Genomic DNA, 13,937 nt, shown 5'->3' with positions numbered 1-13,937 from the left:
AATGTGAAGAGTGCAATGAATTGTACGTGCTGATTGGTTTTAATCGTCAAGGCGAGCGTGACGCGCTTGGTTTTAGTCGTGACGCGAGCGTGACGCGATTGGTTTTAATTGTGACGCGATTGGTTTTAATTGTGACGCGGTTGTGACGACCGAGCCCTGTCGCTCAACAGCGAGTGTTTTTGTTTGTGCGTTTTAAAAGCGATTCATATATTTATTTGGCCTGGGTTGTATGTTTGCTTTCTGCTTGCTGTTATATAACGGGTGCCCTGTACAGCATCTTGAGCGTCTAATGATAGTATTTATAATATTAAATCAAGTCATTGTTAACGGTACCATTATATTGCATTTATCTTTAACACACGCTCTTCTTATTTATTTTGTCACGGTTTACAGACGTATGTGTATATGTATATATGTGGGTTGAGCGGTAATGTTGAGCTTGGCATGCTGCATTACAAACCTGGGGCACCCGAGTTCGAGACCCGCTCACGACCACCAACAACCAGTGACGATTATCTGAATCGGTCCTGGGACCCTCCTAAGTCGACTCGGTCTCAAATGAGTACCTTGTGCGATGTGTAAACATCGGCACTCGGGAGACAAAGGCGGCCGGGCGTGGTGCTGGTCACCTACCCTCTCGTGTACCGTGCTGGCCTTCATAGGTGGTTACTAACAGCAACTTGCACCAAAAAGTTTGTGTAGACTGCTATGGGGGATCTTTGTCTCTGTATATATGTGAACATTATATGATGCATTTTTAAAAAATAAAATTGCGAGTCTGCTTTGGAAATAACCTCAACTGTGGCGATAGGAAGATATAAAGTCGACACAACGCTGCACGTTTATAGTTCACGTGTTGTTGTTGTTGTTTCAGTGACATGTTAAAGCAAACAAAGAATAAACGAACACATCGAATCGTTCAACAAAACCGAGTCGCGATAGAATGCACGTTTTTTTTATTCTAGCAACATTTATTTATTTCATCGTGACGGCTTTTGAAAAAAAAACTACAAACCATGTAACATATATTTCCGTTATGTACATCTAGGAAGAAAGTCCATATATACAGAACACGGGTGGAAATGCCACGCAATCTATCAATCTCCTTCCGTCCCGTCCTGCGCTGCGCTCAGTAATTTCTCAGTAATTTACAAATTTGGGGACGAAGTCAAAATTCCAGGGGGCGAAGGTGGTGGTGGTGGTGGGGAGGGAGGGGGGTGGAGGGTAGGCAAAACGTCGCTAGTTCGTGATCATTTTAAAATGTCACAAACCCGCTTCAAACCCACGGCCAATTATACACAAATAATGGACTGTGTACATCCAAGCGGACACACGTGTACTGTAGTAATAATAAACACGGATGGTCAACACGTCCAACAATAGCAACGACGACAAACAACAACGACTCCAACGACAACGTCTTCTTATTATTATTATCATCATCATCATCAAAGGGACGCGCACCCTGCCATGTCCCGACCACTCTCTCTGTCTGCACCAAGCAATGCATCCGGTCCGGGATCTGTTCCTAGTCCGGCTCCGGCGCGGCCTCCTCCGTCTGTGTGTGTGTGTGAGATCGTGTGTGTGGCCTCAAAGTGCACCTAGCCTGGCACAAGCGCCGTGGTGACGTCACCGCCACTTGGTGGCGAATGGCGGCCGTTGTTGTTGTTGATGGTGTGTGCGTGATCCTTCATAGGTGCTGCTCGCTAATGGCACTTGCCCCATACAGTCTGTTAGGGCTATACCGGAGAGCTTTATCTCTGCGTGATCCTTCATTCGATTCGGAGGTGGGACGTTCGCTTCATAATTCGCCCAATGACGGAGGCCACGATGCCTCGAACGAACTCGTTTCGGCGAGGCCACGAAGCCGCTTTGGGTTCCGGCGGGAGTGTCGGTAGCTGAGAAGTGCCGTCAAAATGTCTGATCGTTTACACCTGACTCATCTGCCAGACCAGCTTAGCCCAGAAGCGTAGCCGCTGTCACTGCGCGGTAAGGACCCCGTTAATTGCTCATCGCCTGCGGATAACTCTCGAATTGGAAACCACCAACAACCTCGTCAGTTCGGTTCCGAGCACTCGCGTGCTCGCGCCCGTGCGTGCGTGTGTACATATATATTTCCACGTATGTGTAACGTAATCGTGCGTGCAAGCGCGTACGCGTGCCACAGCGGTATGTGTGCGCCAGTGCAGTCGTGTATACCGTGTGTCAGCGCGTCTCAGTGTGCCGCGTGGCGCGCGAGAGAACACGTGTGTGTTCAATTCTCTTAAAAATATATATTTACAGCTTATGCAGTTTAAATTAAACCGCGGCACCGAAGCTCTGTCTGGGAGAGGGGTGGTGTCGCGAGGAGTCGTGGATGGAGGATGAGGAGGAGGGACGCACACATCCCGCAGAGACCTTGCTACATGACGGGCTGGTTGGCCATGCTCTCTTGATGCGCTGATGGTGAGTACCAGTGGGAGTAAGGGGGCATGTAGGCTCCGGGGGACATGACCGTGCCCTTGACGGCCGGGGGCCCCATGTCCCACACCGCTTGCTGGGGGTGCCCTGATACCGGGCTGGGCGGCAGGCAGCCAGTGTTCACTAAGGGGTTGTTCTCAAGCCCGGCGCCGCCAGCCTTCATCAGCTTCTTGTATTTGGAGCGTTTGTTTTGGAACCAGATTTTTACCTAAAAAAGACAAAAACACAAGCTTTTGGTCAATTAATATTCACAGCAGCAGCATCAGGCCATGGTCGATCTCCTGCTGGATTAAGGCCCTCCCCCACATCCTGTCAGTCATGGGGGTTGTTTGACCATACTTCACCAGCGATGATCAATACGGGTTAGCGAATTCAAGTGGATGGGTTCATAGTGCAGTGCGCTGACCGATGAGCCACCACTCATCACAATACTAGAATGCAGTGTTTTTGATTAAAATGCAATTCAAGGACTGTGCTGATACTGGTCTACAATCATGTTTAAAACACACACATCTTCATAATGAAATACGACGCCAAAATATAACAAGAAATATATATATGAGACCGATGGTTCGGATAATGACCTTTCTTCAGAGCGGAGAGAGGGCAGAAAGATGAAATACAGTATAGTTCAGTCTGTGCTCTTAACGCGATAATTTACATGTTAAGTAAAACAGAATTTTAGAAAATTCATATATCGGCTTTTCATCTAATCGATCTTTGATCACGAAAAATCTTGATGTTGTTACAAAACATCAATGACACTATACACGCGCTCATAGGAGTGTACAAGCCCTACTCCCTATGTTACAAATGTCACTAATGAGGATCCACTATCCCACAGCATCAGAAGCGTCTCTAAACATGTTATTGCAACAAAATAATATCGTCCATTGTGCATTGTCCGTTATCCTTGGCTGGTTGTGAGGCATATGTACAGGCGTATTGCCCATAGATACGGCGGTGGAATGCATTCGGTAATTCATCATCGGCAGCAGCAGCCATGATCAATCCACTGCTGGATGAAGGCTTTCCCATGTCTACGTCAGCGCACAATACAACCATCAACCCCACCCAGAACCTACGCCCGTGCCGATCTAATCGCTCCATCTCCGCGGTCCACGCCCTCCCTCCCTCCTTCGGCTGCTGCTCGGTAGTTCGTCTGGAGCTCGAGACTGGAAATTGCGCAGCCCCTACGGGCATTAACTGTGCATCGTTACGAGAAGGACACACACACGCGCAACGAGTAGGACACATACATCATCCTGTACGCTTGTCGTGGGCACAATCATTGCTCACTCTCGAAGGGAGAGGACGACTCAGAGTCGCAGGAATGCAGCCACGTGGTGAGCCGACCCGAACCCCCCCCCCCTAACCCAACCCAGCTCTGCTGTCCTATAGATATATTACAGACGGGACAGATAAAGTCCCAATTTGTTGTACCGCATTCTCCTGGCGAGCCAGGAGTATGGCACAACCTCGTTGCCCACGACCGGTAGGGAGTTTTGTAACAACATTCGTGTGATCCACCAAGCTCGGATTACAGGCCATGTGCATAGCCACCGCTGCCAGCCAATGTATGTGGTAGTAACGTGTGTGTGTATACAGTATATACTGTGTATATATTAGTATATACGTATGGGGGGCAGTAGTGTAGCGGTTAGCACGCTGCGCTACGAACCCGGCGACCCGGGAGTTCGATCCCCGTTCAGAACCAACACCGGTGAGAATTATCTGAACCCCTCCTGGGCCTCCCCTAGGTCGACTCAGCATTAAATGAGTACCTGGTGCGGTGTGTAGTAAACATCATCACCAGGGAGACAAAGGCGGCCGGGCGGGGTGCTGGCCACCCAGGCCTTCGTGTACCGTGCTGGCTTTCATAGCTGCTCGCTAATAGCACTTGCCCAACAGTCTGTTAGGCTACATATATGTACTCGTGCTGTGTGTACGAATGCATTGTGTCCCATGTACTGTTGCACAACGCTCCATGTGCTAGTGCAGAGTGCGTGTGTGGGTATATATATGTGTGTTCATCATGTGGGGAGCGGTAGTGTAGCGGTTAGCGCGCTGCGCTATTAACCTGGCGACCCGGGTTCGATTCCCGCTCACGGCCAACACCAGTGACGATTATCTGAACCGGTCCCGGGCCTCCCCTAGGTCGACTCAGCCTCAAATGAGTACCTGGTGCGGTGTGTAAACATTGCCACTGGGGAGACAAAGGCGGTCGGGCGTGGTGCTGGCCACCCACCCCCTCGTGTACCGTTCCGGCCTTCATAGGTGCTCGCTAACAGCACTTGCCCCTACAGTATGTTAAGGCTATACGGGGGATCTTTATCTTTATCTTTGTCTTTGTCTTTGTTCATCATGTACCTATACCATATTTAGGCCTCACCCCGGGCACTGCAGGTTGTGTGATTGTTTGACTTTCACAATAAAAACACAACAAAAGCAAAACGCAACACAAAATGGAACAATAAAAGGGGCAGATTGGTGCGCTATTAGAAAACAATAAAAACCCATTGTCCCCGTCCTTGTAAGGGCACGGTACACAACAATTGGATATCGTGTCGAGCAGTGGCACCGCTTGTGTTCGGCGTTGACGAGAAGGCAGATACAAATCGCTTGCCTCGTCGTTAAAGGTCTCCACTTTACTTGCAAAAAGTGGACATGAAGTTTTTTTTGTTATTCATATAAATTACGTGACTGGTTAAAAAAGTGACACGTGACAGTTTAGATGGTTGTACATCTGACTAGTTTTTCATCAACCGATGTTGTGTAACCGAGGGCAGTGCCAGCACATTGCACTGTTGTACTGCACGCCTATGCTTCTATGTCACCACGTCTAATGCGCCGCACCTTCACAAACCCCGTCACTGACCAGCGCGGTGAAGTATGGCGCGGCGTGTCGAGGTGGAACAACATTTACTTTAAACAAATGCTGCTGCTGGACAATATTGGATGGAAAGGCCAATACAGTTAAGCCGATTGATTAGAATCACCACTGTGCAGTTTACACGTGGAGACGCATCGAGACAAGACGCGTCAATTCATGTCCACGTTGTCGGCGCAACGTCGACCCGTTGGCACGGAGATGCAGCCGCGCCGCGTGGGATCGAGTGAGCGTCGCCGGTCGCGCCTGGTGCTGTGATTGGTCACCAGGCGGCAGTGTGCATGGGGCTCTGCGTGCGGTCGCCGAACCTCCAATCCCCCCTTCAGCCCCCCCCCCCTCCACCAACTCCCTCCCGCCCCCCTCCCCCCATCCCTCCCGCTACCACCAACTCCCCCCCCCTGCCCCCCCCACAAACTTTTGTCCCTCTGAGTAAAACATTTCCGTAATCTGGCCAGGTATTTCAGTGGCAGTTGCCAACTAACAACTGATGAAGGCCGCTTGTGTTGTGGCCGAAACGTCGTGAGAATATTATTGTGTTATTTTATTTTATCAATTTATTATTTTATTCTCATTCTACGTGACTTTACCGAAAGAACCAAAGAATATGTCGGAATGATGGTTAAGGGGATTGCCTCAGCCCATCATACCACACGGGGTCGATACAATAGGTACCTCCTTTGTACGGAAGTTGTCCTTCCCTGAGAAATACTCGCCCCCCGCCATAGCAATGAGGAATTGCAACCACTGGCTTAGGGCTGTAGGAGCAGAACAATCACCGCTCTGTGTTTAGTAAATTTTGGTTTTGACAATCGAGTCAGAGGTTGTTTTTATTACTTGAGTTCTTACATTTGTGTAGTCACAACCCTCGTGAGATATTACATTTTACAGTCCACACTTTGTGTTGTAAGAGAATAACTGACCCCCTCCCACTCCACACACATTAAGACAAAGATCCCCCTTATAGCCGTAACAGACTGTAGGGGCAAGTGCTGTTAGCGAGCACCTATAAAGGCCAGAACGGCACACGAGGGGGTGGGTGGCCAGCAATACGCCTGGCCGCCTTTATCTCCCTCCTGGCGAGGTTTACGCACCGCACAAGTACCTCATTTGAGTCTGAGTCGACCTAGGGGAGGCCCAGCATCGGTTCAGATAATCGTCACCCGGTGCTGGCCGTGAGCGGGAATCGAGCTCGGGTCGCCGGGTTCGTAGCGCAGCGCGCTAACCGTTGCACCACCGCTCCCCATCACACACACACACACAGCCACACACGCCTGTGTACATTGTCAAGTCGCGCCACATAAAATGATTACCTGTGTACAAGGCCACATACCCATCTCCCCGCTCACATCGAGTGTTCGTGGCCAGGGCCCACACAGTTGATGTTGCTTTTTGTCAATTGACTCCCCTGCTTTCTTACGCAACTGCTGGCAGGCATCAGGGCCTCCCTCCGCCCAGGAACGACCTCCAGGGGTGGCGGGCGGGGGGGGGGTACAGTATTTGCTCTACTCTTCCAACACGTCGACGTGTTGGAAGAGGTGGGATTACCTACACGTCATCCCACCGCATCACACGACCTGGCCCGCCGGGTCGACTACACAATTACAATTGTGGCGCGCTACACTTTTCTTTGCTGGGTGGACAGCAGCTGCGGAGGGCACTCGAGAAACTTTAAAACAATTGATATATACACACACACCCACAACAGTATATATATACACTATATATATGAAACTGCCGCGCCAAAGAGATAGAAGCTATCGGAGACCCCTTGCATTGCGAGTCCAGTTGTGCGGGTTTGGTGTCCCAGACTGTGAATCCTGAGGGGTGACGTCTCTGCCTTCTCGGAGATAACAAATTAACGCAGTGTCACTGTCAATTGTGTGCTGCGTCCGCGCGCGCGTGTGTGTCGGGTGTTAGTGCGTGCGTGTGAGTGTATTGGGTGGGGAGCGGTGGAGCAGTGCTTAGCGCGCTGCGCTACGAACCCAGCTCACCGGAGTTCGATTCCCGCTCGCGAACCCATAACTGTGGCGAATATCGGAGCAGGGCTCTTGGCCTCCCCGAGGTCGACTCGGCCTTAAATGAGTACCCGGTGCGGTGTGTGCACATCCGCACCGGGTAGACAAAGGCGGCCAGACGTGGGCGCGGCCGTACCATCTCACGAGCAGCACTTGAACCTCGAAGCCGGTTTCAGGCTATACGTGGGGACCTTTGCTCGCTGTCTTTGTATTGGGCATGCGTGTGCATGTATGATTCTGGACCGCGGGAAGAGCGTCAGTCGCGAGTGACATCTAAACCAGGTCCTGGACCAATACTAGGGCGACTCAGTCTCAATTATAAGTACTTGATGCGGTGCGTAAACATCGGGACTTGGGGAGACAAAGGCGGCGCGGGTTGGGGGGGGGGGGTCGTGCCGGCTACCCGGCTTTGACAGGTGCTTGCCCCAACAGTCTATGTAGGCTACACAGGGGGGGGGGGGGGGAGATTACTTTGCTGTGTGAGGGATAGAAGAGTGTCCCTGGTGCATGCAATCTACATCCACGCGGTGTCTCGCTGTTCGCGGCACTGCACTCACGCGCACGTGCGGAAACGAATATAAGTGGCACACAAATGCAGGTCGAATGGTTGCCGATTGTGGTTGAATCGAAACAATTAAACACATTCCAAAGCTCGCCTCGCCACATCGCACCCCGAGACCCCGCTTCCTCCCACGACGGGCCCTGCGGTATCTCACCCGGGAGGCACTTCAGGGGGATGGGGTTAGGGGATAACGTGGTAATGGGGTGGTTGATGTTGGTGGTAGTGGTGTAGATAGTAGTGGCGATGTTGGGTGATAGTGGTGGTGGTAATGCTGGTGATGGTTGTGGTGGTGGATCTGATGTTGATGCAGAGGAACAATTATAATTTTACATTGAGGCGGTTGAGTCAGATAATTGCGTCTCGGAGTAGCGGAGGGTGGTGGTGGTAGTAGTGGTGATGATGGTGGTGGTTGTTGTGGGATTAAAGGAGGAGAATGTGTGCTTTGGCAGCTTTGGAAATCCTGCCCGGAAATCAAGCGAGTCCGTATCCGCTGGTGGTGCATGCCTGCTATCCAAGGGTTGGTGGGTCACGCATAGATTCGTGTGGAACTTCCATGTCCGCTGAGCTGTGAGGTAAGCCAGCAGATGGCGTTGTCAGAAAATAGATTCCTGAATCCATGTGTGTGGAGACTCGAGTGTTGTCCCCTCAAATGTGCGGTCTCTTCGAGAATGACATTTTTAGAGAAATACAATTTTCGAACGGAATAATGGGCCAAACATCCTTATGCAGGAATCCATCGAAAAAGAGTCTTACGACTCATAAATGGTATTAAAGCCACCCCCCCCTGCCCGCATCCTACACATACACGATTACAACCACATAATGTCATGGCGAACGTGATATCTGAAAAGGGTGATATTTTGTTCAATATGTAAATTGAGAGTTAATTCAAGTCGCACACACACGTATATATACACGAGACAGAGGACATGGCAGCAAACCTCAGTCATTGTGCCGGACTTGTATGCTCCCCACCTTCACCCAGCCCGCACTGACCAGCGTTAAGCAAACCGCACAAACTAAACCACCATCATGTTCACGGCGCGTGACTGAGAGAGGGCTCTGTAGTTCTCCGACGTGAAAGGACAAAGACAAAGGTCCCCCCTTATCGCTAGCCTACAGACTGTTGGGACAAAGTGCTATTCGCGAGCACCTCATGGAGACCGGGAGCGACGCACGGGGTGTGTATTGAACACCATCTTTGTGTCTCCAACCCCCCCCCACCCACACCTCTGTGCTTGAAGTTTACCCGCTACAACCGGCACTCGTTTCAGCCTGAGTCGATCTCGCGGAGGCCCAGGACCAGTTCAGATATTCGCCACTTGATGTTGGCCGTTAGGCATCGTCAAAATCGGTCTAACCACTTCACCGCAGCTTCGCGCACGTGAAAGAATACGCACACTCACAACAGACGCGATTCGGCCACGAGTGTGACGGTGACCTCACTACCAGGGCTTGTGCCAGGCTTGGTACGCTTTGAGGCCATCACGGGAAGTGTCGACAGCTCGTGGGTAGGAGGAGGTTACTGAACAGACCCAGGTGTTATGGGTTAACTGGCTGAGATCACTCGCAGTTGCACCACCTGTGCCCTCACTGTTGCACCACCTGTGCTGCGCAAGGGTGCAAAGACAAAGATCCCCCGTATAGCCTTGGAAGACTGTTGAGAGAAGTGCTGTTCGCGAGCACCTATGAAGGCCGGCATGGCACACGAGGGGGTGGGCGGTCAGCACCACGCCCGGCCGCCTTTGTCTTCCCAGTGGAGATATTTACACATTGCACCAGGTATTCATTTAAGGCTAAGCCGACTTAGCGGAGGCCCAGAAACGGTGCAGATATTCGCCACTGCTGTTTGGCCGGGAGCGGGAATCTAACTTGGCTCGCCGGGTTTGTGTACACATACACAGATCCCCCGTATAGCCTTAACAGACTTTCGGGGCAAGTGCTTTGAGCTAACACATAATGAATGCCCGGCACGGCACGCGAGGTGGTGGGTGGCCAGCACCACAAAGACAAAGACAACCCCACCCCTATCGCCCTAACAGACTGTTGGGGGCAGGTGCTTGTTAGCGAGTAGCACCCTAATGCATGCCCGGCACGGCACACGAGGTTGTGGGTGGCCAGCACCGGCGACACGCACGCGCAGACACCGCGGAGACGCGCGGGGCACCTGGGTCTGCGTGAGTCCCAAGGAGGCGGCGAGTTCGGCGCGCTCGGGCAGCGCCAGGTACTGCGTCTGCTGGAAGCGGCGGTTGAGCGCCTGCAGCTGTAGGCTCGAGTAGATGGTGCGCGGCTTGCGGATCTTCTTGCCCTTCCCGTTGAAGCGCAGCTCGCCGTTGTGAATCACCGGCGTCTTCTCGGGGTCTGGGCAGAGGACACGCGGCCGTTGTTAGTGATGTGAAGTAAAGAAACAACTACTTGGCGTTGTTGTTGGTTTTACGTCAATATGTTGGTGTAGCGGGTGGAGCGGTGGCGCAGTGGTTAGCGCACTGAACTGCACCACGATCCTCGGAAAGCTTAGTTTGATTCAAGACCACGGCTGACATCAGTGGCAAGAGATATCAGCGCCGCACTTTAACATCTCCCGCCACCACATACTACTCCTGCACTAAATCACGCAGTCTAACGTGGTGAAGTATGGTCAAATAGCCGACGTGACCGACACGAGGGTGGAAAGCCTTCCTCTTGCAGCAGATTGACCACAGAGCTGTACATTAACATTTGTTTTAATGATTGTTTAAACTACAAATAAGACTGCGCTGTGTGTGAATGTCTATTTGTGCGTATAGCATCGCTGAACATTTGTCCAAAACGCATTGACATTGATTGTTTTCGATCTTATCAATTAATTAATATCTACAAATCATTGTCCAAGTTGAACATCGCTTAATTGACCGGGCTAACCCGAAACGGTGCCAAACCTCCCTCGAAAACGTTGAAGACAAACTCGCAGGCAGCACTCGCTAGCCGTGCTATTGTCAAAGATCGACGTCGTTGCAGGCTAGGTGCGCCTCGAGGCCGTCACGTCAAGTGTCAAAAGCCTCGCTCGCAGTCGGTCACGGAGCAGACCCAGGCGTTGCGGGTAAACTCACTGAGGTGACCGGCAGCTGCACCACGAACGCTTTTAGCGCGATGTGGACATTCACGTCTGTGCCGTGGCTCGTGGGCATCGTCCACTGAAGCCGGGGATTTGGCTACCGAGTCTGTCGACGATGGTTCGATACCAGTTACGGTAACCAGCAGCAACGGCAGTCCAGCAATTATCCTCTCGGAGGGCAATTACCAAAGCGTGCTGTTTGTGAAGCTGACTGTGAATACCCCTTCCTCCCGGGACTAGGACCGCCAGCCGGTTTGTCGACATCGTATGGAACAAAAACAAATTACAAACGAGATGTAAAACACACACACACAATATAATAGTACTAATAATGGGCCAACCAACGTTGAAGCACACGTCTCGCGAGATAAGGAACACAGACGTGTAAACGTGACTGCCCGTAGAGCGCGTGCGATAATTCAGTGCAAGTGATATGTGAACGAATGAATGAATCGATCGTCCCGCAACATCGTTCGCGGTTTTTTCGCGCGAGAATCCAAATCCGGCGAACGATGCCGGGACTTTCCCGCGCCTAAACTGCAGAATGGATATTCCGTAATCTGCACTGAGTTTGTTGGTTACCGGTATAAGGAGTTATATCGATCGATACAGGACTTGTCGACAACTAATAATAATAGTCGGAGTCGTCGTGTACACCGCGGGTTACACGCGCGACGTGTTACATGCGTTCACTCGCACGCGTGTTATGCACGTGCTTCGGTGAATGTGGCTTTTAAATTTTCTAGATTATAATTTTTCTTAACAGAAGGTAAATGAAAAAATATTAAAACAGCGACAACACCACTGCTTGGCTGTCACGTCGAGGTCACAAGTCGTACGATTATTTTCCGGCTTCGGGAACGCGTCAGTGTCTCCCCTACGGCACGGGAATTTTTTTTGCTCGTAAATTGCGCGAGTGTCTCTCTCTCTCTCTCTCATCGCGCGTCAAGTGCGATTCCACGCGGCATCATTCACGTAACGAAGAAGAGTGCTCTTAATTTATCCTCAAATAACCATTTATGAATAATGAACGGATCAGCACCGCCAAACAAAATCAATGTTAACGCGCTGTTCACGCACGTCCTACAAACGCGCACCGAGGCCGTCTTGCAATCGCAGACACAACAACAACCAACAACCACGCGCTGCATTAACAACAACAACAACGACAAGAACATCGATTTGCCGGCGGCGCGCTCACCCGTGTCGTCGAGCCGCGTCTGGTTGAGCGCGCTGCTCGGCTGGTAGGAGGGCAGCGCGCCGAGGCTGTAGCCCCCCGAAGCGCCGCCGGTCCCGCTGCCGATGGGGTTCAGGTAGGGGTAGCCCAGCGGTCTGCTCTGGTACGAGGAGGCTGCGGCTGCGGCGGCTGCGGCTGCGGCGGCGGCCGCGTACGAGCTGTCGTGCCCGGCCGAGGGCAGGCAGTGTGACGGGTAGTGGTGCGTGTGGTGCGCCATGGACGTGGCCGCCGTCGAGGCGCTCATCATGTGCGAGTGGCCGCCCTGACCGAACTCGAGGAAGGCCGACTTGCCGCCGCTGCAGTCTGGCGCGTCCAATCCGTCAGCCATTGCGCTCATGGTCATCATAGAGCGACATAACCACGCCAGGCGAGTGCGTCTGGGTGTTACGGGCTAGCCGGGGGGGGGGGGGGGGGAATGAGGGGGGGGGGTGGTGGTGGTGGTGGGGGGTTATGATAGGAGGGGGGGGTGATCGATAAAAGGTGGATTCTTTTTTGCGCCCCCCCCCGCCCCCCTCTCTCCACCCCCCCCCCCACCACCACCACCACCCCCTAAATATAATAAGATGGTGATGATGATGACGATATACGAGGAGGCGAAGACGAGGAGGAGGAGGAGGCGGCTGCTGCTGCTGCGATTGCGAGCGAGGGTGCCGGCGGCGGCGGCGGCGGCGCGCGTGCGATTCCTGTCCTGGTAACCGGGACAGCGAGGAGCGGCGATTGATCGGACGGTCTCTTTTACCAAACCCCCGGTGGGGGGGGGGGGGGGACGGCTGGAAGGGCGCGCGATTTAAGCCGAGTCGAGTAAAAACTTCTTCACCACCAACATCGCCAACATCGCCAGAGCCGCTGTCGTTGCTGCTGCTGCTGCTGCACGACTACCTGCTGCATATGGATTAGACTGGGGCAGATATTGGAACGGCGTTGTCGCTCGCACGCCGCGCTCCCCCATTGGCTGCCGCCGTGTCGTCACGATCCCGGCTCAACCCGGGCCGCATTAATATTATTACTCGTACTCCTTCCACTGTTACCAGCACCACCAGCACCAGCGACCACCACCACCAGCATCATCCTCGTTTTGGGCCAAAATTGCCAGCTGGAGGGAAGGACGTCCTCCGAATGGTCTCGCTGTAGTGCGCGTTTATGGAGTAAAAAAAAGCAAATCTGTACGGATTGTCTAACTTTCGATTTATGAGACAATTAAATGGGACGGGATAATTTGTTTAAATCACTGGTTCATAACCACTTCTGAAATATTTCGTTAGGGGTTCGGTTAATTGATCAAATATGGGCCCGCGAGAATGCAATGGACCGACGGCTATTCCATTGCACGCACACAAAGACAAAGATCCCCCGTGCAGCCTTAACAGACTGTTGAGGCAAGTTCTGTTAGCGAGTAGCACCTATGAAGGCCGGCGATGTTTAGACACCGCACCAGGTACGCATTTGATGCTGAGTCGACTTTGGCGGAGGCCAGAAGAACCGATTCAGATAATTGTCACTGTGTGTTGGTCATAAGCGGGAATCAAACTCTTGTCGCCCGATTCATAGCGCAGCGCGTTAACCGCTACACTACCGCTCCCCATACACTAAAGCACACACGCAAATTCAAACGCACACGCATTTGACGCCGCGCATAGAGGAGAGAGAAATAACGATCAACATTGCGGCTGCCTACCTCA

The 13,937-nt window shown here is 52.2% G+C and overlaps 1 protein-coding gene and 1 long non-coding RNA gene across 3 annotated transcripts in view; one reads left to right on the top strand and one right to left on the bottom strand.

Annotated features, from left to right (window-relative positions):
* LOC116941048 (uncharacterized) overlaps positions 1 to 13,937 on the top strand; it is a 106,312-nt gene that overhangs the window by 10,532 nt on the left and 81,843 nt on the right. The window lies entirely within an intron of this gene.
* On the bottom strand, positions 940 to 12,661 carry LOC103091704 (homeobox protein DLX-6). The gene is made up of 3 exons (XM_032951640.2): positions 12,223 to 12,661; positions 10,095 to 10,288; positions 940 to 2,668 (listed from the first exon to the last, which is right to left on the bottom strand). Exons 1-3 carry the CDS (start codon positions 12,602 to 12,604, stop codon positions 2,402 to 2,404), a joined length of 843 nt encoding a protein of 280 aa, XP_032807531.1. The 5' UTR covers positions 12,605 to 12,661; the 3' UTR covers positions 940 to 2,401.

This window comes from Petromyzon marinus, chromosome 10 (assembly GCF_048934315.1).
Source record: "Petromyzon marinus isolate PM22_M1 ecotype Great Lakes invasive population chromosome 10, UKy_Petmar_22M1.pri1.0, whole genome shotgun sequence".
Taxonomy (NCBI): Eukaryota; Metazoa; Chordata; class Hyperoartia; order Petromyzontiformes; family Petromyzontidae; genus Petromyzon; species Petromyzon marinus.
Note: the sequence above shows the minus strand (reverse complement) of the source record. Positions and strands in the feature narration are given on the sequence as shown.

Bases quoted from the DNA above. Each gene is read 5' to 3' on its own strand.
- LOC103091704 (XM_032951640.2), bottom strand. From the start codon at position 12,604: ATGATGACCATGAGCGCAATGGCTGACGGATTGGACGCGCCAGACTGC. The intron at 10,289-12,222 runs GTGAGCGCGCCG...TCCTCTGCCCAG, and splicing joins GACGCGGCTCGACGACACGG to ACCCCGAGAAGACGCCGGTG. The intron at 2,669-10,094 runs GTGCCCCGCGCG...TGTCTTTTTTAG, and splicing joins TGGGACTCACGCAGACCCAG to GTAAAAATCTGGTTCCAAAA.